The sequence below is a fragment of the Solea senegalensis genome, linkage group LG15, assembly GCF_019176455.1.
Source record: "Solea senegalensis isolate Sse05_10M linkage group LG15, IFAPA_SoseM_1, whole genome shotgun sequence".
Taxonomy (NCBI): domain Eukaryota; kingdom Metazoa; phylum Chordata; class Actinopteri; order Pleuronectiformes; family Soleidae; genus Solea; species Solea senegalensis.
In genome coordinates, this window is record NC_058035.1 from 22,337,222 (window position 1) to 22,360,183 (window position 22,962).

General features: G+C 40.8%; 1 protein-coding gene across 2 annotated transcripts in view; it reads right to left on the reverse strand.

The window, feature by feature from the left end:
* Nucleotides 1–22,962, reverse strand: part of LOC122781796 (endothelial PAS domain-containing protein 1-like) — a 78,140-nt gene that overhangs the window by 24,735 nt on the left and 30,443 nt on the right. For both annotated transcript variants that reach the window (XM_044045815.1, XM_044045816.1), the window contains exons 2-6: nt 15,804–15,994; nt 11,290–11,435; nt 9,559–9,646; nt 3,757–3,875; nt 3,164–3,366 (exon numbers count right to left, since the gene is read on the reverse strand). In XM_044045815.1, coding sequence (XP_043901750.1) covers nt 3,164–3,366; nt 3,757–3,875; nt 9,559–9,646; nt 11,290–11,435; nt 15,804–15,994 — 747 coding nt within the window. The remainder of the gene's footprint in view (nt 1–3,163; nt 3,367–3,756; nt 3,876–9,558; nt 9,647–11,289; nt 11,436–15,803; nt 15,995–22,962) is intronic.

Consider the following 22,962-nt stretch of genomic DNA (forward strand, 5'->3'; position numbering starts at 1 on the left):
TCTCTTTGTCCCAGTGTGTTTCCGTCCACAGGTGCTTGGTTGGGGGCATGCGTTGAAGTGGTCTTGCCATCCAGGAGAATCTCACACCGCTGAGCTTGTCGGTCGGCGCTTCTGGTGGCCGGGCATGCGCTGCGACATCGGGGAGTTTGTGGCGGCCTGTCTGGTCTGTGCCACACGCAAGCCTGTCATTTCAACCCTCCTTCCTCTGCCAGTACCATCTCGGCCCTGGTCCCACATCTCCCTGGATTTTGTATCCGGGTTTTCCATCGGAGGGTAAGACCTGCATTCTGACTGTGGTCGACCGATTCACCAAGATGGCGCACTTCATTCCCCTGGCCAAGCTCCTGTCGGCCAAGCAAACAGCTAAGCAAACAGCTTAGCTGACAGGGTGATTCTCAGGGAGGTGTTTAAGCTCCATGGACTGCCCCTGGATATTGTTTCGGACCGTGGACCCCAGTTCTGGGCGTTCTGCCATCTCATCGGGGCCACAGGTACCATCCTCAGTCCAATACATGTCATACATGTTGCACAACATCAGAAGGATACGGCCTCTTCTAACCCAGAAGGCGGCACAGGTTCTGGTCCAGGTCCTTGTCATCTCACGCTTGGTTAAGTTAAAGTTAGTTTTTATTAATCCCCTTAGGGAAAGTATTCCTCTGCATTTTGACCCATCCTACAAGTAGGAGCAGTGGGTTGCCACACTGAGTGGCGCCCGGGGAGCATTGGGGGTTGGGTACCTTGCTCAGGGGTACCCCAGCCATTTTGGCCGGGTGGGGATTTGAACCGGCGACCCTCCGGTTACAAGTCAAGTTCCCTTTCCCCTTGGCCACAGGCTGCCACTACTGCAACTCCCTCCTGGCTGGTCTCCCTGCGTGTGCCATACGACTTCTGCAACTCATCCAGAATGCAGCAGCTCGACTGGTCTTCAACTTACCAAAATTCTCCCACACTACACCGCTCCTCCGCTCCCTTCACTGGCTTCCTGTAGCTGCTCGCATCCGATTCAAGACTCTAGTGCTTGCGTTCTATGCTACAAACGGATCTGGTCCAGCTTACATCCAGGACATGATCAAAACCTACACCCCAGCCCACCCACTGCGCTCTGCATCGGCAAACCGGCTTGCTGCCCCCTCACTGAGAGGACCACAGAGGCATTCGCAGAACTCAAGACTGCTCACTTTCCTCACTCCCATGGTGGAAAGAGCTCCCCATCAACATCCGGACAGCAGAAAGCCTCCACATCTTCCGCCGCCGACTAAAAACACATTTCTTTTACTCTACCTCGACTGAGACGACAACGAAGACAAGAAAAAAAAAAGCACTTATACATCGCACTTATGACGAGCACTTTATAGTTTGGCTTACTTGAAGCTCTTACTTACTTCTAGCTCTTGTTAGTACCCAAATGTATAAATGCACTTATTGTAAGTCGCTTTGGGTAAAAGCGTCTGTTAAATGACATGTAATGTAATGTAATGTAAATCCTGTGTGCTTGGATTGCTGAGAAAAACCTTGTTTTCCATTCTTTCATAATCCTTCCTTTCCTCCCTTCAGTCGCTGTCCAACACAAGCTCAAGGGAACTTTCTGTCCCGTCGCTAATGAGTCTAAGTCCCAGCTGAACGCTGAGGGCGACCCACCTACAGTGAACTTATTTGCGTAATTGGAGGAGATTTTTTTTTGCCTGCTATTACATTTTACAAAACAGAAAAGAAAAAGAAAATGGGACCTTGTTTGTAGCACAGCTCTCACATAAAGCACACTTTATCCAGAGGGAACCTTTGTCTGCATGAGCAGCTTGATAAGATTACAGCTCTGCGTGCATGTGTGTGTGTAGCTTTGGCCCGGTGGCTCAGTGTCGTGACAGCCTCTTACTTAAGTATTAATGTTTCATCTGTGGCTTCCACTGACGTTTCTGCCAAGTCTCACTGATTTCAGTCTGCAATCAGTGAACAACATTCCTCTGTGTGCTTGTGTGTGTGTGTGTGTGTGTGCGCACACACCATCTTACTTTATTTTGACTGATGAGTTTTGAGGCTTTCAGTGAGCGATTATTTGATTATATTCATTTTATTGTTAAATTGATTGATGACTTGTTTGTAATGTAAATGTATCTTTGTGAAGACATTTTGTCTGGTCCTCACAACTTTAATGGGCCTTTTCAGGGTTAAGACCTGGGGTTAGCACAGTTGTGACAGTTAAAGGGGACATATTATGCAAAATCAACTTTTTAACCTATATTTATTTCAATACCTATATTTGGGACTCTGGAGGCCCTACCAGTCGCCAAAGTGTGGAAAAAGAATACTCAGTCATGTTTTCTTGGTCCCCCTTAGTGTAAGTATAGACGATAAAACACTCGATGTTGAATTCCCTGCGCTTATGACGGCAGCATGTGCATTTCAGGTGAGGGAGGAAGAGCGGTCTTATGTCAACGCGGAGGGACAAGTGTGCTGTTCGTGGCTGCACAGTGGAGCACAGTGTTTTACCCAAACTTCCAGCCTCAGAGGATTTTATATATTCTGACACGTCCTAATTAAAAATATTTGTTTAGTACGTCCTCCATGACCGGAGCACAGACTCTGTCTGTATGTGACAGATACTGATACTGATACAGTCACATACAGCAGCAGTTTATGCAGCTCGCCGCTGGCGATCAGTGGTGCTGTCCCTAAGTGTTTTTAATTGATTTACAGTTGGACAGTGTTCGGCTCGATCCTTATGTAGGACGTCTCTTCCTGTGACGGCACTCTCGCTGTTTTCTGCACACGATGCCATGTTGATATTGTCAGAGAACTAGTGGAGGGAGGGGGAGACGAATAGAGCTGTAAAGTGCTGTAAAGAGGACAAATCAGAAACCCCCTGGAAGAAGTGGGTGTGTGTTTGCCTGTGTCTCATTTGCATATTAAGGGACCATGCACAAAACCGAGCGTTCTGAAAGGGGCGGGTTTAGCAGGGTTATTGAACTACTATGATCCTTCATCCTTATGGTATTTTGACCAAGGCATGTCACTGAAATGTTCATTAGGACACCAGGGAACTATTTCAATGGGGGAAATAGGGTATAATATGTCCCCTTTAATGTTAGAGGTTAAGAGGGGAATGCATTATGTGTTATGTGCGCTCCTCATTGAGATATATATTGTGTGTGTTGCAACAGCGCACCTCTCGTCACAGTAGGTGAACTTCATGTCCATGCTGTGTCTGCTCATGAAGGTCTTGCTGTCCAGAGGTGTGTCAATGTTGGACGGGTGTGGGATCGGCTCACACATCAGAACGGCGCAGGTGAGCGGGGGCTCTTTGAAGCCGCACAACACTCTGGGAGGACAGCTGTTGTACATCCTCAGGTGTCCGGTGCAGTGCAGCACCTACAGGAAAAACACAGTGGTCAAAAGTTCACAGGTTTATTTATCATTTCATTTGTGTGAGTCATCATCTCTGAGATTAAACCTTTGAAAACAGTGCTCGTATAACTCATATAACATGCTGCTTGTTGGGGTTTAGAAGTCATTTTAAACATTAATGAAATTTCATGTTCAGAAGGACAATGTGACCTTGACATTTGAACATCTTTCATCACACAAATCTAAACAGGATTTTGTCAGTGGTGTTCTCTTTCTCTCTTCTGTCAGATCTAACTGGTTAAGGCACACAGGAAAGAAACCCGGCCTGTGTGTGGCGCTGTAGCACTGCTACCTAAAATCAGAGAAGAAGACGTGTGTGCTGTGTGCACACTTCACAAACAGTGGCTCTCTTACCTTCCAGCTGGCTGACTTGAGGTTGACAGTGCGCCCCCTGTTGGTCACAGTGCATTTCATCCTCATGAAGAAATCCCGCTCTGTGGTCAGCTCTTTGCCTTTTTTGCCAAAGCCACTGCCTGAAAAACACAGATGTGGTTTCATGTGTTAATTTATGCATGTTTGTGTTATTTATGTTGGATATAAAAAAAAGCGTTTTCAATATTTATTTCAATTTCAGTTTCAATCATTAGTTTCCCAACTTTACAGATAAATCACTAAATAACCAGTTCATGTCTAATCCTAAACCTTAACCTAACTTAGGACCAGGTTTTGGTCTCCATGAGGACTACAGGTCCTGTTTGTGACAGGAAACACAGACACAGACAGGACAGGAACAGGACAGGGAAAACACACACACACACGTGTGTGTGTGTAACAAGTGTCCTCATTTGGGAACAGGCTGTTTCCTGGGATGAGTGGAGACACAGGTTATGGTTAATGGGCTAGTTCACTGTGTGAAGACCTGACTGCACTGTGCTCACCATGAGCTTCATTTTCTTACATTGCTGCTGTCAGACAGCCTTTTTCAGCAGGCAACTGAGGTTTGTAGTGCCTGGTAAAAACCACTCACTGTGTGCACCAAAGTCCACAGAGAAAATCAGTGATTTTACATCATGGCACACAAAGGTTGTGGATTAAGTAGTTAAAAAGCTTGGTGACCCCTGCTGTAGCAAGTTACCCGTCTAGATACTCCCTTTACACAGATGCAGACGTGTTCATCTTTCTGTTTACCCGAGGAGATTCAAGAAAATGTCGGGTAGTATTATAAGTCCAGCCCCATTTAAAAGCAGATGTGTGGGAGCATTTCAGTTTTAAAAAAAAGAAGGAGCGCGAGGACTTGGATAAAAGAATTGCGGTTTGCAAGCTGTGTCACACAAATGTGAAATACAGTGGAAATACCACCAACCTACGAGTCCACCTAAAACATCACCAACATTTTATTTTGTCCAGCATTTGCAAGCTGTAGACTCTCTGTCCAGTCAGAGCCATATATTGTGTATGTGAGACGTATGTGAGATTTATGTGAGCTATACAGTATGTGGGATGTATGTGAGATGTATGTGATGTATGTGAGATGTATGTGATTTATGTGACATATGTGATGTATGTGAGACGTATGTGAGATGTATGTGATGTATGTGATCTGTGTGATGTATGTGATCTGTGTGATGTATGTAAGATGTATGTGATGTATGTGATCTGTGTGATGTATGTGATGTGTGTGATGTATGTGAGACATATGTGCTGTATGTGATGTATGTGCTGTATGTGATGTATGTGATATGCATGTGATGTGTGATGTATGTGATGTATGTGATATGCATGGTGTGTGATGTATGTGATGTGTGTGATGTATGTGATGTGTGTGATGTATATGATGTATGTGATGTGTGTGATGTAGGTGATGTATGTGATCTTTGTGATGTGTGTGATGTATGTGATGTATGTGATGTGTGTGATATGTGTGATGTATGTGATGTGTGTGATGTATGTGATGTGTGTGACGTGTGTGATGTGTGTGATGTATGGAGCTTTAGAAGCACCAGGTGCACAGTTAGACAGTTTCTCCCCTATAGATCTCCCTGAGTTAACATCATTAGTTTCATCATCTAAGCCATCAACCTGTCAGTTAGATCCTATCCCCACCAAACTGTTTAAAGATGTGTTTCCTTTAATTAACAACTCTATATTAACTCAAATTAATCTATCCTTATTAACTGGATATGTGCCCCAAACATTTAAAGTAGCAGTTATTAAACCCCTTCTAAAAAAAGCGACCCTTGACCCAGATATTTTAGCTAATTACCGACCGATATCTAATCTTCCCTTTGTCTCTAAAATCTTAGAAAAGGCTGTTGCCAATCAATTATGTGAATATCTGCGCATTAATGGCCTGTTTGAAGATTTTCAGTCAGGTTTTAGATTAAACCATAGCACAGAAACAGCACTAGTTAAAGTTAGTAATGATCTTCTCTTGGCGTCAGATAATGGTCTAGTTTCTTTACTTGTCCTGTTAGATCTTAGTGCTGCATTTGACACCATTGATCATGATATTCTACTGCAGAGATTGGAGCAGACTCTTGGTATCACAGGTGCTGCCCTCTGCTGGTTTAAATCATACTTATCTGATAGATTCCAGTTTGTTCACGTTAATGATAAAGCCTCATTACAAACACAAGTTAATTGTGGAGTTCCACAAGGCTCAGTGCTTGGGCCTATACTTTTTACCTTATATATGCTTCCTCTAGGGAACATTATTAGAAAGCATAACATACACTTTCATTGTTATGCAGATGACACACAGCTATATCTATCGATGAGGCCGGATGAAATAAATCAGGTTGTTCAACTCCAGGAATGTCTCAGAGACATTAAGTCCTGGATGACCTGTAACTTTCTACTTTTAAACTCAGATAAAACTGAGGTCATTATACTCGGCCCTAAACACCTCAGAGAAAAACTTTCTGCCCACATTGTCACTTTAGATGACATCACCCTGGCTTCCAGTTCCACTGTGAGGAACCTTGGAGTTACTTTTGACCAGGAAATGTCATTTGATTCACACATAAAACTAATTTCCAGAACAGCCTTCTTCCACCTGCGGAACATTATGAAAATTAGAAACATTCTGTCTTTACAGGATGCTGAAAAACTAGTTCATGCTTTTGTTACATCTAGATTAGATTACTGTAACTCCTTATTAGCAGGATGTTCTAACAAGTCTGTTAGAATCCTTCAGTTAATTCAAAATGCTGCAGCACGAGTTCTGACAGGAACTAGAAAGAGAGACCATATAACTCCAGTGTTAGCTTCTCTACACTGGCTCCCCATACAGTTTAGAATTCAATTTAAAATCCTCCTCCTCACGTACAAAGCACTTAATGGTCAGGCCCCTTCATACCTGAAAGACCTAGTCTTACCCTATCATCCTAATAGACCACTTAGGTCACAAAATACAGGTTTACTTGTGGTTCCCAGAGTCTGTAAGAGTAAAATTGGAGGCAGAGCCTTTAGCTGCCAGGCTCCTCTCCTGTGGAACCAGCTTCCAATGATAGTTCGGGAGGCGGACACTCTCTCTGTATTTAAAGTTAAACTTAAAACTTTCCTTTTTGATAAAGCTTATAGTTAGAGCTGGTTCAGGGAAACCTAAACCATCTCTTAGTTATGCTGCTATAGAACTAAACTGCTGGGGGATTTTCCGGTGGTACACGCACATTCACTCTCTCACACTCAGCATTTGATTATGACTTTTTATATGTCATTAACCTTGTCTCTTTCTCTCCCTAGTTTGTGTCCTTCCTTCCTTCCCTCTCTCTCTCTCTCTCTCGTATTCTCATCATGCAGGTTGAAGGATCAAGATCCAGTTTCCGAGGCTACGCTCATCGTCACCATTATTATTATTTTGTAAATTAAAAAGTCGATATCAGTAACTGTATAAACTTGTAACCTGATACAGTTGTTGTGTATCTGCTGCTGGTCTCCCTCTCTCTCTTCTGTCTCTCCCTCTTGTCCTTTCTCTCCCCCCATTTTCTGTCCCCCACCTCTCCACTATCCCCCATTTTTCCTTTCACCCCAACCGGTCGAGGCAGATGACCGCACATCTCTGAGCCTGGTTCTGTCAGAGATTTCTTCCTGTTAAGAGGGAGTTTTTTCTCTCCACTGATGCCTAGTGCTTGCTCATTGTGTGAACTGTTGGGGGTCTCTGCTCTCTTTGATGTTGTCTATGTACAGTGCCTTGAGATAATGTATGTTATGATTTGGCGCTATACAAATAAAATTGAATTGAATTGAATTGAATTGATGTATGTGATGTGGGTGATGTATGTGATGTGTGTGATGTGTGTGATGTATGTGATGTGTGTGATGTATGTGATGTATGATGTATGTGATATGTGTGATGTATGTGTGATGTGATGTGTGATGTATGTGTGATGTGATGTGTGTGATGTATGTGATGTATAAGATGTATGTGATGTGTGTGATGTACGTGATGTATGTGATTTATGTGATGTTGAGACATATGTGGGATGTATGTGAATGTGATGTATGTGAGGCATTATGTGAGATATATGCAAGATTATGTGATGTTTGTGATATATGTACAAAGTATGTGAGATGTATGGGATGTTTGTGATGTACGTGAGATGTATGTGATGTATGTGAGATGCATGTTATGTATGTGATGTATGTGAGATGTATGTAAGATGTATGTGATGTATGTGATGTATGTGTGATTTATGTTACATATTTGATGTATGTGAGATGTATGTGATTTATGTGACATATGTGATGTATGTGAGACATATGTGAGATGTATGTGATGTATGTGAGATGTATGTGAGACATATGTGGGATGTATGTGAGATGTATGTGATGTATGTGAGACGTATGTGAGACATATGTGGGATGTATGTGAGACGTATGTGAGATATATGCAAGACGTATGTGATGTTTGTGATATATGTAAGAAGTATGTGAGATGTAAGTGATGTATGGGAGATGTATGTGATGTACGTGAGATGTATGTCATGTATGTGAGACATATGTGAGATGCATGTTATGTATGTGAGATGTATGTGATTTATGTGATGTATGTAAGATGTATGTAAGATGTATGTGATGTATGTGAGACGTATGTGATGTCTCAGCTGAGAATGCACAGCGCCCCCTGCTGGAGGGTTTCTGTGGAGGATCAAGCAGTAGAAAATGAATGCATAACATTTTGAGTATTTTTACGGTAATTCTGTAACAACCATTATTTTTGAACTAATGTGAGACGTATGTGATGTATGTAATGTATGTGATTTATGCGATGTATGTGAGACTTATGTGAGATGTTTGTGATGCATGTGAGACATATGTGGGATGCATGTGAGACATATGTGATGCATGTAAGATGTATGTGAGATGTATGTGAGACGTATGTGAGATGTATGTGATGTATGTGAGATGCATGTGAGACGTATGTGAGACATATGTGGGATCCATGTGAGACATATGTGATGTATGTAAGATGTATGTGATGTATGTGATATGTGAGACATATGTGAGATGTGAGATGTATGTGAGACGTATGTATGTGAGTCATATGTGAGATGTATGTGAGATGTATGTGAGACGTACTGTATGTGAGTCATATGTGAGTTGTACGTAAGACATATGTGGGATGTATGTGATGTGTGTGATGTATGTTATCTTTGTGATGTATGTGATCTTTGTGATGTGTGTGATGTATGTGATGTGTGTGATGTGTGTGATGTATGTGATGTATGTGTGTGTGATGCGTGATGCTGAGATGTACGTGATGTATGTGATGTGTGTGATGTATGTGATGTATGTGATCTTTGTGATGTGTGTGATGTATGTAATGTATGTGATGTGTGATGTATGATGTATGATGTGATGTGATGTGATGTGTGTGATGTATGTGATGTGTGTGATGTATGTGATGTATGTGATGTGTGTGATGTATGTGATGTATGTGATGTGTGTGATGTATGTGATGTGTGTGATGTGTGATGTATGTGATGTATGTGATGTGTGATGATGTATGTGATGTATGTGATGATGTGTGATGATGATGTGTGTATGTGATGTGTGTGATGTATGTGATGTATGTGATGTATGTGATGTGTGATGTGTATGTATGTATGTGATCTTTGTGATGTGTGTGATGTATGTGATGTATGTGATGTGTGTGATGTATGTGATGTATGTGATGTATTTGATGTGTGTGATGTGGACGAGGCTGTGACTGACCAGTTGTTTTCAGGCTGAGATTCTCTCTGATCTCCTCATGGTCACATGGATGTGTGAAGTCAAAGATGCTGTGACCAGTGAGCTCCACCTGAAACACAGTAAAGTGTCATTATTAAAGCTGGAATAGACTGTTTTTTTGTCGTATTGGCCCAGATAGTGATCAGATATTGTGAGACATATGTGAGATGTATGTGAGACGTACTGTATGTGAGACATATGTGAGTTGTACGTATGACATATGTGGGATGTGGGAACCATTACTTTGAACTAATGTATGGACCTTATTTAAAAAACTGTCTCCTATGACCCATCTTTAGTAAAAGCCTGGTTTTCAGAACATTCTCCTTGTGGCCACAAGGATGCAGTTAAATGACCCAGAAACCCACAATGTTGTTGTTGTTTAATCATGAGGTTTACAGAACTTCCATGTCTCTTTACTGTTCTCTTTTATTTGAATTTCCCCAGTGTGTGATCAAGTCTAATCTAATCTATACTAATATTGTCAGATTGTGGACACGAAATACATAAAAAATGCAGTTGTGTTTGGTTTACTGTGGTTGACTGAACTTTGAAAAACAAGAAGACAAGTTTAGTTAAGTTATGTTAAGATTTACAGTGTCACAGCAACAAAGAAAGTCAACATTAGCATGGAAACATTCTTTTATTCTTAGGTTACAAAACTCTTTCATGTTTTATGACCTGAATGATAAGTGCAGATGCATACATAAAAAGACTCTGTGTGAAACAACAACACCTGTGCTCACAAGGAGAAAGCTGCACTTATTAACTGTCATTCACACTCAGATCAATGAGACTTATTCCACATTTGATAGAAACAAACAGGTTTGGCTGAAAGTGTTTTTTTCCCTGTTGCTGTTGGTTACAGCCGTGTTTCACTGAGCTTCCATTAACTGCTACCAGCTGCTTCTAGACAAAGTGAGTATGCGGACTGATGACGTACATTTTACCTCAGGTTATTGCCAAACTAGTCGGAACGTTAAATGTCAAGTGTGTAGCATTTATTTAAAAAAAAGAAGAAGAAATATCATAAAAGACCCAGAAATATGTTGATATGATTCGTTATAATAGAAAATTATTTGGATTTCATACCTGGACTCTCAGAGCTGGCCCACAATGGAGCTGCACTTTTAAACCCTCATCCTTTCAACCCAGCAGAGCCAGAGGCGCTTTAATGAACTGTGAGTGAGTGATTGAGTGACTGAGTGAGTGAGTAAGTGAGTAGTTGTATAACTACTAAAATGATCCATTTTAAAAATCATATCATTTTAAAATGATAAAGAAACTAGAAATAAGTTAGGTCTACCATCTTGTGTCAATCGATTTGTGAACGGCCATTTTAAACGTCTTGTTTTTTTGAATGTAGATATTTAAATGAGAGGGGGGAGCTGACGGACTGATAGCTCAATAATTAAGAGTGCACCTAAGGCCAAAAGGGACTAAGAAGAGAATCACAGTTAAGTTGACAAGGCCCGACCTTGGTCTTGGTCTAAGTCAGGTCTTGGTTTTGTTTCTCAAACACTGGTTCCGGACCTACAGATGGCTGATTTATGTGGATGAGTTTGCATAAAATGAAGTTGTAATTTATTTAGCAAACTTATTTTGGAAATGATTTGTTTATTATGCAAACATTTGTCACTCTATAAAGAGTTCTCGCTGTCACGCGTCATTAAAGAAGCCTCTCACGTTGTCATGTGGTGTGCGCTTGTGTACCTGCGTGAGCCCCATGAACTTGTTGATGTTCTCAGACAGGAATATCATGTCGCCGTCTGACGTTACCACGGTGATAAAGCCCTCCAGTGACTTCAGGTACAGACTGTCCATCTGTCCGTCCTCATCGCTGTCACTGCTTTTATGACCTGAGGGAGAGACACACGGAAAACACTGCAATCACTTCTCTTATTCAGTGATGACAATTACTATCACTTTAAATGTGTGTGTGTGCTTATGTTCAGACATGTTTTCCTTCGAGGAGCTTTGGCTCGGGGCCAAAACAAAGCAGTGCAGCTTCTTCCTGTGTCTCAGGCCGCTCCTGATCTCCTGATCTCCTGATCTCCTGACCCCCCCCCCAGCTCCTGATCTCCTGAGCTCCTGATCCACAGCGCTGACACAGCTCAGATATGATGAAGCAACTGTGGTCAAACATTTACACACATGCTGTAGAGCGTCCACCAAGTCTGAAAAGCTGATCTAAGAAACGTCGCAGAGTGCCTGACTCAAGACGGGATGTGTGTGTGTGTGGGTGTGGTGGAGGGTGGGCCTGCAGTTCCTCCAGTGTGCTTCCCTGAGATAAGAAAAGTCAGTCTCTCAAGGCCCCCGGCCTCTGGTTGAGGCCGGGGGGCTTGAGTTTGGAGCCAGGCCCAAACTCAAGATTGTGTTCTGCAGCTTGGGGGTCTGCAGCTTTCTCATGGGCCCCAGGGAGCTGGGGAGGACTCTAGGGGCCTACTCCAAAAAGCAGCATCACCTTTGGCCTAAATACTTAGCTGTGATTACTGGTCATTTGGAGCAAGTTGTACTTGTCTTGTGTCTCTCTTGTTGTCGTGTTGTGTAACCGTCCTGGTTGCAGAAATAATGGGGTGCCGGAAAGACAGTGGCTGTTCTGATAATGGTTTCCTCTCTGGCTTTTTTTCTCATGCTTGTTCTGTTGAATGAAGTGAGCACAGGCTCATGTGAGCTGTTTGTTTACCTGATATTTATTTGAAACAAATAAAGATCAGGGTGTGTCATATGAAGCAGCAGCAGCAGCAGAGGAAACCTCACTCACGTCATGTAGCCTCTGATCTGGGGGCGACAGTCCACTTTCATGTTTTTATTTCACAACAATGGATGAGGAAAATGAAAAGGCAGATTTAGACAAAATAATGTGATCTGCTCAAATGAAATGAAAATGCTGAACTGGGCACAGAATATAATATTATCTATATATTACATATTACATGACCTTTGTCAATGTAGAAAAATGACACCGCAGATGTCTGAGTTTGTCAGGATGTTTTCAAAAAATGCACAAAAGTTTTATTATGTGATGATTCCATGTATTTCAATATGTATTCATAATGTATATCAATATACAGAGCATATAATATTGAGTGTATTAAATATGATCATCGCAGATTCTTTATCCAAAATCTAAGAGCATATTTACTTGACTCATGTCACAATATTTAAACATAATATCCATATTCGGTTTTTGATTGTTGTATCATGTTTTATCCAAATGTAAACTGCAATATTTGAAACACTTTAACTTGTAATCTTGCATCATATACAAGTGTTTTCCAAACAACAATAATAATAATGATAATAAAGTAAATAATAATAATGATTGTCTATTATTATTAGTGTTATTATAATAATACTCATTATTATTATGTAAATAATTATCGTAAAGTAAATAATTATCGTAAAGTAAATAATAATAATGATTGTTTATTATTATTATTATTATTATTGCTATTATAGTTATTATTATGTAAATAATAATAATAATAATATGATCGTTGATCATCATGATGGCAGGGGCCGAAGAGGCCCTGTCCTGACTGCGTACAGTCCTAGTTTTCATTTTATTATTTGTTTCATGTTTTTCATTCTGGTTTATACAGTACAACAGTATTCATCCAGGTACCACCAGAGGAAGCGCGCGTACCACTGTTGGTACACATACCACAGTTTGAGAACCATGTGATTGAGTGATTAGTTGTTGCTGTCCTATTGTACAGTGTCATATTTGGTGTGTTAAACATTGTTTATGTTAAAGATCCATCCATAACATTTTGTTTATGTTCAGTAAATTATAATGACATTTAACAAAGTCATCGTGTGGTTTCTGCTCGTCAACATGTCAGTGTGTATCTGAGCAACTGTCCTGTGAGTGTGTGTGTGACAGAGATGCTGCACGTGAATGTGAACGTACGCATCATCATCCAGACTAGGAAAAACAATATAAACAACATTTCATATTTATTTTGCAGTGAGAAACTCAAGAGTTGTGTGATGAAATACAATAAATATATATTATCTACATATATATATGGACATGATATTTATATGGTGACATCATATTTTGGATATGGTCAGAATATGATAAAACATACTGAGACATTATTTTGTATCGTGTGAACCTGAGGCCTCAGAGTGACGTCAGTAATAACAGTGAAGGTTCAGCACAATCCCAGCTCGAGCGCCTCCTAATCCGCACATCATCATTCAGGAGCTGCTGTTGTGTAACTGAGGTGGTTTCCTACAGCGGCTCACACACACACACTGTGTGGCGCCACGGCAGCCGTGTGTTATGGCTAGCAGAGGTAATGCCAGCAGCGTCCGACGATGGGCAGAGCTCTCTGCTTCCTCTCCAATCACTGCTGCCATCGTAGAGCAATCAGACCGGCTCTGATAACACTATCTGCAGACTCCTCCTCCCTCATCCACTGCTTTCCTACCCTCATTACCTTTACCCCTCTTCCTCTTCCCTCGTCTGCTCCTCTTTTATCTTTGACAACTGTGGCAGAATCTTTAGGAACTTTGCACTTTCCACTTTCCACTATAGACATTTTTTTAAAGGCCCACTTCTCTTCTAATCTGGGCAGAGGTAAGAGTCATTTTTAAAAATACCCCAAACACCAAAACACTTTCACATACCTTGACGCTGGTTTGAGGCTTTCAATGTTTTGTTGATATCTCAAAGATCTTGGAACATGAAACTGAAATTATCTCCATAAGCTGAAGACCACAGGGTGTTTTTAACCCGTTCACAAACAGCTGATTTATGTACACACAAACATGACCTCTTCTTAGTCAATGTACATTGAACACATTTTCAAATCTGATTTTATTTTGAAAAAATGTGTGCGACCACAAACACAATGAACTTTGTGAGTGATTTTCAATGTTTTGAATCCTGATAACATGATCCGGTCCAGACCAGGATCTGAGGTCACGTCACGGCTGTTGTGTGTGTGTGCGTGCGATGTTTTGTGCTAAGAAACGTAAAAAACTGGATGAAATCACAGCCGAGAAGACAAGTTCTGAGTCCATGTTCAGTACTTGAAATCATGAAGACATGAATTGTGTAATCTCTTCAAATCTCTTCAAATCTGACAGCCATAAGTGTCATGAAACTGCTTTACAGTAAAAAATACACACTTTGTGCTTGACTTTGAAATAAAAGTGTAAATGAATACGAGGCCACGTTTGTGAATTTACTTTAATTAGAATCATTAAAAAACTATAATTCATGTGATTTATGGTTTTACATTTGTATCAGTAGGGCCCCATAAAGTCTTGGTCCGGCCATGAGTGAAAGTATGAGGTTAAAACTGCGTTGACTCAATCACAGATCAGAGGAAATGTCACAGTTCAGGTTTGTACGCATCATTATGTCACTGTACCAAAAACATCACGTTACATAAGGAGACGATCATGAGAGACGAGCAGGTTCTTTTAAAGATTACGATCAGATGGCGTCACACAGCGCAAACATTCAGGAATTACACAGACAAATAGAAATGTCAAACATCTATTTGTTCAGGTCTTTATTTCGTGACCTTCTCTCCACTCAAGTAAATAAAGTAAAGTAAATGTAATTGTAAGCTGTGATCATTGACGACTATTTTTCATTTGGTTGCTGTGATCTCATGTTGAACACGGACACACTGAAGGATTTCCAGAACAATAGCTCTGTGTCTGTGTCAAACTTCCTCAGCTTCTAATTTTAAAGACCGAGACAGAGGACGGGGAGACAGGGAAAATCAAAACTAAAAAAGCTCCGACAAATACTTTCCAATGTTGCTTTACAGTTCGTCTCACACACACACACACACACGCGTACGCTAATCTGCTCTACAGCGTCATCTCATTGTTCGTTCTTTTAAACACAATAATAATACAGATTATCTGGATTAGCACTGAAAGTTCATCATGTCTATATCTACTATGTCTCTATAACTTTTTAATGTGCCACACTTTCCTCATGACTTATTATGATCTTATGAAATTCATTATTATTCACACAAAAAATGTGTCTTATCTTCAATGTTTGTAACCACCGACTGAAGAGCGTGTATGCGTGAGTGTGTGTGTGCGTGTGTGTGTGTGTCTGTATGTGTGTGTGTACGTGTATATGTGTGTGTGTGTGTGTGTGTGTGTGTGTGTGTGTATATGTGTGTGCGTGTGTGTGTGTGTCTGTGTGTGTGTGTACGTGTATATGTGTGTGTATGAGTCCATACCTGTGGCCAGCAGCTTGCGTGTGCGCAGGAAGCTTATGGTCAGCCTCATGATGGAGGCCTTGTCCAGGTGAGCGCTGATGCTGTGTGGGAGGGGCAGCTGGTGTGCCAGCTCATAGAAAACCTCCGTCTCTTTGCTACGTCTGCAGCGGGCGGCGTCACGGGACTTCTCCTTCCGACGCTCTGAGCTGCTCCTGCAACAAGACCACAGTTAGCTTTGTTCCTTACAAAGTTCTCTCTGTTCTCATAGACCAGGAGTCTACAACGTTTTCCAGGCCAAGGACCCCCAAACTGATGGAAAGATGGAGCGGGGACCCCCTACTTATATATATTGTATAAAATTGTGTTTTATATTAAATTGGTCCTATAGTGCCATGTATAAATGTACCTTGTTATTGTGCATTCAATACTAAGATATTCAAATAATACACAGGTTCATATATTCATGTTTTTATTTTAAACATGTGCAAGGTACAGTGAGTAGGGTGGCCATGCCACTGCCATTCATAAACATAACATAACACAATAAACTGATAGCTGCCAAGATCAACAATGTCTGTAAATTGCATGTAATCATGCATAAAAGCTATTCAAATTGTCATTTTTAAAACATAAATGTGGAAACGAAAATTAAGCAAAACTGTGTGCGGCCTGTTACTCCAGCTTTTTTTAACTTCTTAATTTTCATTCTCTTTTTGTTCGTTCTTATTTTTTCACTGTAACTCTCTGAAGTCCTGTCCTCTCTAATAATGTTGTTTGAGAGAGTTTTCGGATTTTATTTCGTGTTTTAACGCCGCTTCCACTGCGACACGCTGCTGTTGTTTACTCCGGAGAACAGCTGATCGTGCTAACGCCGGCCTGCGTAGTGGTCAGACCAGCTGATTTACCACCTGAACTCTCGAGAAAACACATGGGGATGCAGAGGAGGGAAGCAACGTCGGGAGAGGAGGGTGGAGACGGGACGGCTTTATGGAGAAGATTTAAGCAGAGTCTCCCCTCTCTTGTTATGGTTAGTGTACAGTCTCCTAGCAACAAGATGAACGACTAACGGCATTAACGCGGAGCCCCGCAGAGTACTGTGAGTTCCTGGTACCTGGTATTCTTGTGATTCCTTGTTGATGGGACGTGTGAATGAACCGGTGCCCAGCTTGAAAGAGCTCCTGTGTGTCGTGGAATGTGTGCATTGCTGACTGAAATACATCTTCTGCCTCCATCTGTTCACTACAGTGTGTTGGATTCATGTTAATGTGTATTTAAAGATTATTAAATTTGTGGAAAAAATTGCGGGGAGAATATAAAAAAATGTCTAATCAAACAAAACTTTCAGACTAATGTGTTAATCTGGTTCATATCAACGGGGGGTCTGTGACCCCTAGGGGGTCTGCAGAGTTACTGCAGGGGGGTCGCGGACCCCACGTTGAAGACCTCCATCATAGACAATATTCTGATATGAACCAGATTAACACATTAGTCTGTAAACAGATTAGAAAACAAGCATTCACCAAACCCACCAATCAACCAAGTTCCTTCCTTAGACCATACAACTGGAAGTTTTCACAACAGTAGCATGGAAGCATCTATTAGCATTCCATGAAAAAAGTCAGTTCAGAATAAGGTGGGATTATTGCTGTTCATGGAAATGAAGTCACCGAAAGTTTTTGTTCATATTTCAATCAGATTATTTTAATTCAGATGAGGCTGATATACACTGTTTAGATTTTTTCTAGGATGAGAATTTCTTATTCACTCAATCAATTGGAAGCAATGGGGATCCAACCCTGGACCTGTTCGTCCTAGAGTTACAAGACAAGTTCCCTTTCCACTAGACCACTGGGTTATTGATAATTAAACTTCATTTAGGCAACATTTAATCCTGACTATCAGGGAACTCTCAAAACTGCAACATGTAATCAACTACTGTAGTACTATTATAATTCATTTTTAACCAATGTAGACAACTCCTCCGTATGGAAAGTAGCTGTCGTTCGAAACTACTAATTGACATCATCACATCATTTGCATAATTGACCATGTGAATGTAATTGGAATGGACGCTGTAGGAGACTGTGACGTCTGTGATGTGCAAACACCTTTACGACACGACACGTGCTTTAATGTCACAGTCTCCAAAAGTCTCTAAAAACACCAGAAAAAGTTCATTTTTAAAGAAAGAGTCATGAGAGGGCTCTGAAAACTTGCTACATATAGCAACACAGTCGTGCTAAATTGGCAACACTGCAGAAAAGTGAAGCTTGAGTTGCTTTGTAAACCAGACTGCATGAACAAAAACAAAACAAGCAAAGACGATGATTCAGCTTCACAGACTAAGATCTTACTTCCATGTTTTCTTAGACCTCCACAAACAAAAGGAGGATGTGATGCAAACTGTGTGGACATCATTAATAACACCAGATATAAATGTAATCAGTAAAAATTGTATTAAATCATATATTAAAGAGGACATAGCCCTGAAGTGCCAATTAATGCTGAATTTGTGTTTGTATCTGCGTCATAATCTCGTCTATGAAGCCCTAAAAGTCCATAACAATCAGTTCAGCCACTGCTGAGAGTGCAGGGTTTGAATGTTTTCCTGAGCTCTACGAAGCAGAACGGCACTTCCCTTGATTAGTTACGTCACTGGCGTATTTCACCACTCCTCTAAACAGCAGCGCCTCCTAGTCCAGGCACCAGAGTCCGGGCACATCCTGACTCTAGTGCCCGGACTAGGAGGCGCAACTTCTATGGTTGACGTACTGTCAGCCATAGAAGAATTAGAACTACTCTTGTTGTAGCTGAGCCCCGTACAACCGATACACTCAGCAGCTACAACAAGAGCAGTTCTTCCTCTTCAATATTTATATTGAAGAGGATATTGCTAAAGCAGGACACAGCACCAAACATCACCTAAAGGAAGGAGCAGTGCCAACAATACGTATATAACTGTCTTTGTGTGCTTGTTTTTTCGTTTAGCATTAGCCGGCTACAGGCTAAGCTACATGCTACGCTCGTGTTTCATTTGCATGTGTGTTTATCATCACGGTAACCACAACGTTGTCCAAGCTATAGGCGTCCTGCAGCAGTCTTTCACTGTCACAGTGTCTTCTGACTCTGGCTCAGACTCCAGATCAAATGCGTAAGAGATTACGACATTACTCAATGTTTTGATAATTGCTCGTGGTGCATCTGCCTCTCCAGAGGGGGAGCTGCGGGTCTGAGATCTGACGTGCCAATTACGTCACTTCCAGGTAACTGGCCAATCACAAGACAGTCCGTGTTCTGTGTGTGTGGTTTTGGTCTGAAACAGCACGGCTGACGAGAGCGTCAGTGATGAGACATTTACATCGAGTCGTTTATAGCGACGAGGACGTTTTTGGCCATAAAAATGACTTCATGTTTGTAAGTACACCTCCATATATGGCCGCTTTAATATTAGACGTTTTAATGTCACAGGGGCACACAAGGTCTAAATGTCCAGTTTTCAGCCATGTAATTAAACCTGCAGCTCACTATTAATTCTTGATCATTTTATATTTAGTTATTTGGTCCATGAAAGGTCACAATTGACATTATCATCGACTTGTTTTGTCCAGAACACGAAGACATTCAGTTTTTCGGGTTAAAACAGAAAATACTCACAGTGGCTGAAAACCTGAAAACTTGCATTTATGAATCATGAATACACTGAAATGTGTGCATTTAAAGTCCACTTTTATGTGTTTGGTTTGATTGAGAAGGACTTATTCAGTGTGAACTTGAATGTGTGCAGGACGAGATTAGTCAAAAGAGAAAGAAGACATTTACTCTTTAAGAGGAGGAGAAGGACAAAGTTCAACCAAAAGACAAAAGACTAAGTCTACATGTCAGGGAAATCAAGTCTGGCCTCATGAGCTGAAATTAAACTAGTTAGATTCTGATGTCAAAGCTCAAAGAGAGAGCACAGCACAAAAAAATCCATATAAGGAAAAACCCACAGAGTTTGGCTGAGTTGGGTCCTGTCTCTCTCTCACACACACTCACACACACAGTACTGAGAGAATGACAGCTCATCAATAAATAAATATCACTACCACATCATTATGTAACATGCATGCAGTGATGGACCATGGCCGGGGGAAACAGTCTGCGTCACAAACACAACATGTTGGCAAATCAAAATCAGTGACAGCAGATAAACTGTGATGCACCAGCAAAAACCCAGGAAACAAACACAATGAGGGATTTTCATTAATTTTCTAAATTATGCAAGTTGAAATATTTAGGAAGCCACTACATGCTTCAAATCAAAGTATTGTGGGTCTTAAAACCATACACTTTGTCTTTGAATTAGAGTTGTTTGATTGCTGTGAACCGATTAGGCTCCTCACTGTTACTGCTGCTTCAGAAGCTGCGTGTGTTTTCACCGTTGAATGAAAAACACACTGCAGAAGAACTAAACTGTGGCTGTTACAGCGCTAATCTTTGGCTGAGGCTTCTGATCTCACTTCTGCATTTAAGCTAGCTGACTAACTCGCTAACACATTAACATTTAAGCTAGCTGACTTTATAGCTAATGCACTAGCATTTAAGCTAGCTGACTTTATAGCTAAGGCACTAGCATTTAAGCTAGCTGACTTTGTAGCTAACGCACTAGCATTTAAGCTAGCGGGCTTTGTCGCTAACACACTAGCATTTAAGCTCCAGACGTGAAGCCTTTAAAGTCTTATAAAGACAAAATGTTATTGAAAAGCAATTCACTGAGGGGCGGTCATTTATGGCAAAAATGCTATTTGAAAATTCAATGTCAAATATTTGAATATGGCTGCACGGTTGGTGTAGTGGTTAGCACTCTTGCCTTTGCAGTAAGACCCGGGTTCGAGCCCCAGTTGAACATGGGCTTCTTTGCATGGAGGTCACATGTGTGCGTGGGTTTTCTCTGGGTTCTCCATCTTCCTCCCACAGTCCAAAAACATGCAATGTGGGGATTAGGTCAATTGGACACTCTAAATTAACCATAGGTGTGAATGTGAGTGTGAATGGTTGTTTGTCTCTATGTGTGTCCCTGTGATGGACTGGTGAACTGTCCAGGGTGTGACCCCACCCATCGCGCTTTGTCAGCTGAGATTGGCACAGCACCCCCACGACCCTCCTGTGGAGGATAACATGATAGAAAATGGATGGATGGAAATATTTGAATATTCTACAGCACAGTGCATGAGAACTAGTGAAAGTAATGCAGGATTCACGGTGTGTTGAGCTCATGAAATGCATTCAGATACCCTGGCAAATGTCATCACTTCTGCTAGATCTACAGCATATTCATGAAGCATTTATGTCAGACTCTGACCAGTATCAGCCCAGTACTGAGCTCATATTGGATTATTCTAGTGCAAACACTTGCTCATGCTCTCGAAGCACATGACCAAAGTCTTCACAACAAGCCAGAGACAAAACACCGTAGAAACAGAGACAATGGTGAGAGGTTAGTGAGCAAGTCATGGAATAATAACAGGGATAATTAAGCAGTTCCTCTCCAGAAAATGACTTCCTGTGTTTTGGGGGTGGAGCTTGGAGGTGCGGGCTGATCGTATTTGTACAAAATCCCTCAGTCCTAGATCTACCACAAAATCAGGAAACACATAAGCTTCAACCTTTATTCTCAGGTCACTAAATGTGATACACTTAATAATATTCTTCCCTGGAATACCCTTTCCCAAGGTTTAAACCCGAATGGAAACACAAAGTAAACATTTGAAATTATAATCCAGTTCTGTTGGATTATAACACACACAGTGGGTGTGCAGCCCATAAATATTTTCATTTCATTTCATATTTCATATCTATGTGAGTAAAAGTACACTACAAGTGTCCGTTAATGAGCCTAATAAGCAGTAACTGTGGAAACAGCTGTGTGTCATGGACAGGGCAACACAAGCTCAGTACAGTTTGAGTGGTCAACTGCCTGCATTTATGTAAGCACTTTTTACTACACACACACACACACACACACACACACACAACAACAACAACAACAAAGTAAAGTAACCAAAAAGTACAAGAAAAATGACAATAACCCAATTGGAATAAAATAAAATCCCCACGTCTCTGTAAACAATTAACAATGCTACATGTCAACAAAGTATTTCTCTCTGAAAACAGATGTGAACGGTCACCTCTACCTGGACTTTTTTTATTTGATGTTAAAATTAATTAAAATGACACAAATACATTTGTAATAAATGAAGTGGACATCACATGACTTATAACGTCACTTAAAGTGAATGCCCGTTTAACTCACGTTACATGTGTCGTACACATGTAATGTGTTTGCAAATTACGCTAACGTTTAATTTCATACTAATTCAATGTTAGTTGAACATTAGCGTAATTGAACCCAGTTACTGTGCGTTTACCTGAACTACCTATATGGTACCTGAACTATCTATATGGTACCTGAACTACCTATATGGTACCTGAACTACCTATATTAAGGCATAATCTGTTCTGACGGTATTGTGTCTAAAAGTCAAATCCTCACATGGCAGCTTCTCCACTCCCAGGTCACAAACATATCTGTCTCTTATTGAGTGTTTTTGTCTTGACCACTGTTTAATCATGTGTTTTATGCTGTAGACAGCATTAATACCCAATGGTACTCCATGGCATTCCCTGTAGACAACAAAGCCATGCAGAATTCAGCATATTTTATTTAAAGAGCAGTTTAATTTTTCATTAATATTAAATTATAATATTTTGACATTTTCGTACAAGATTATTAACATTAATATTTTTATTTATTGTTGAATCAGTTTTTTATAAAATATGTTTCTTTCTTTCTATTTTTATTTGATATTTCATACTTTTCACAATACTCAGGTTTTACTTGAACTACACCATCTCTTAATTCTGATACTTTGACTTTTATTACAGAAACTTTTGATTTTGGCTGATTTGCGCTGACAGTATGTCACTTTAAAATCCTCTCTGTGAACAGACTCCTGTGCAGTCACCATGGACCGCACACTTAAGAATCAAAAACAGTCCAAACTAATACTCAGTGGTGTGATATGATAGAGTTTGATAGATTTTTTGAATCCTCATTTTCAGTCTTTGGTCACAGGAACACGTCATGTAAACAAATATGAATGACATTCAATAATTTTTTTAAAACAGCACTGCGTTTTTC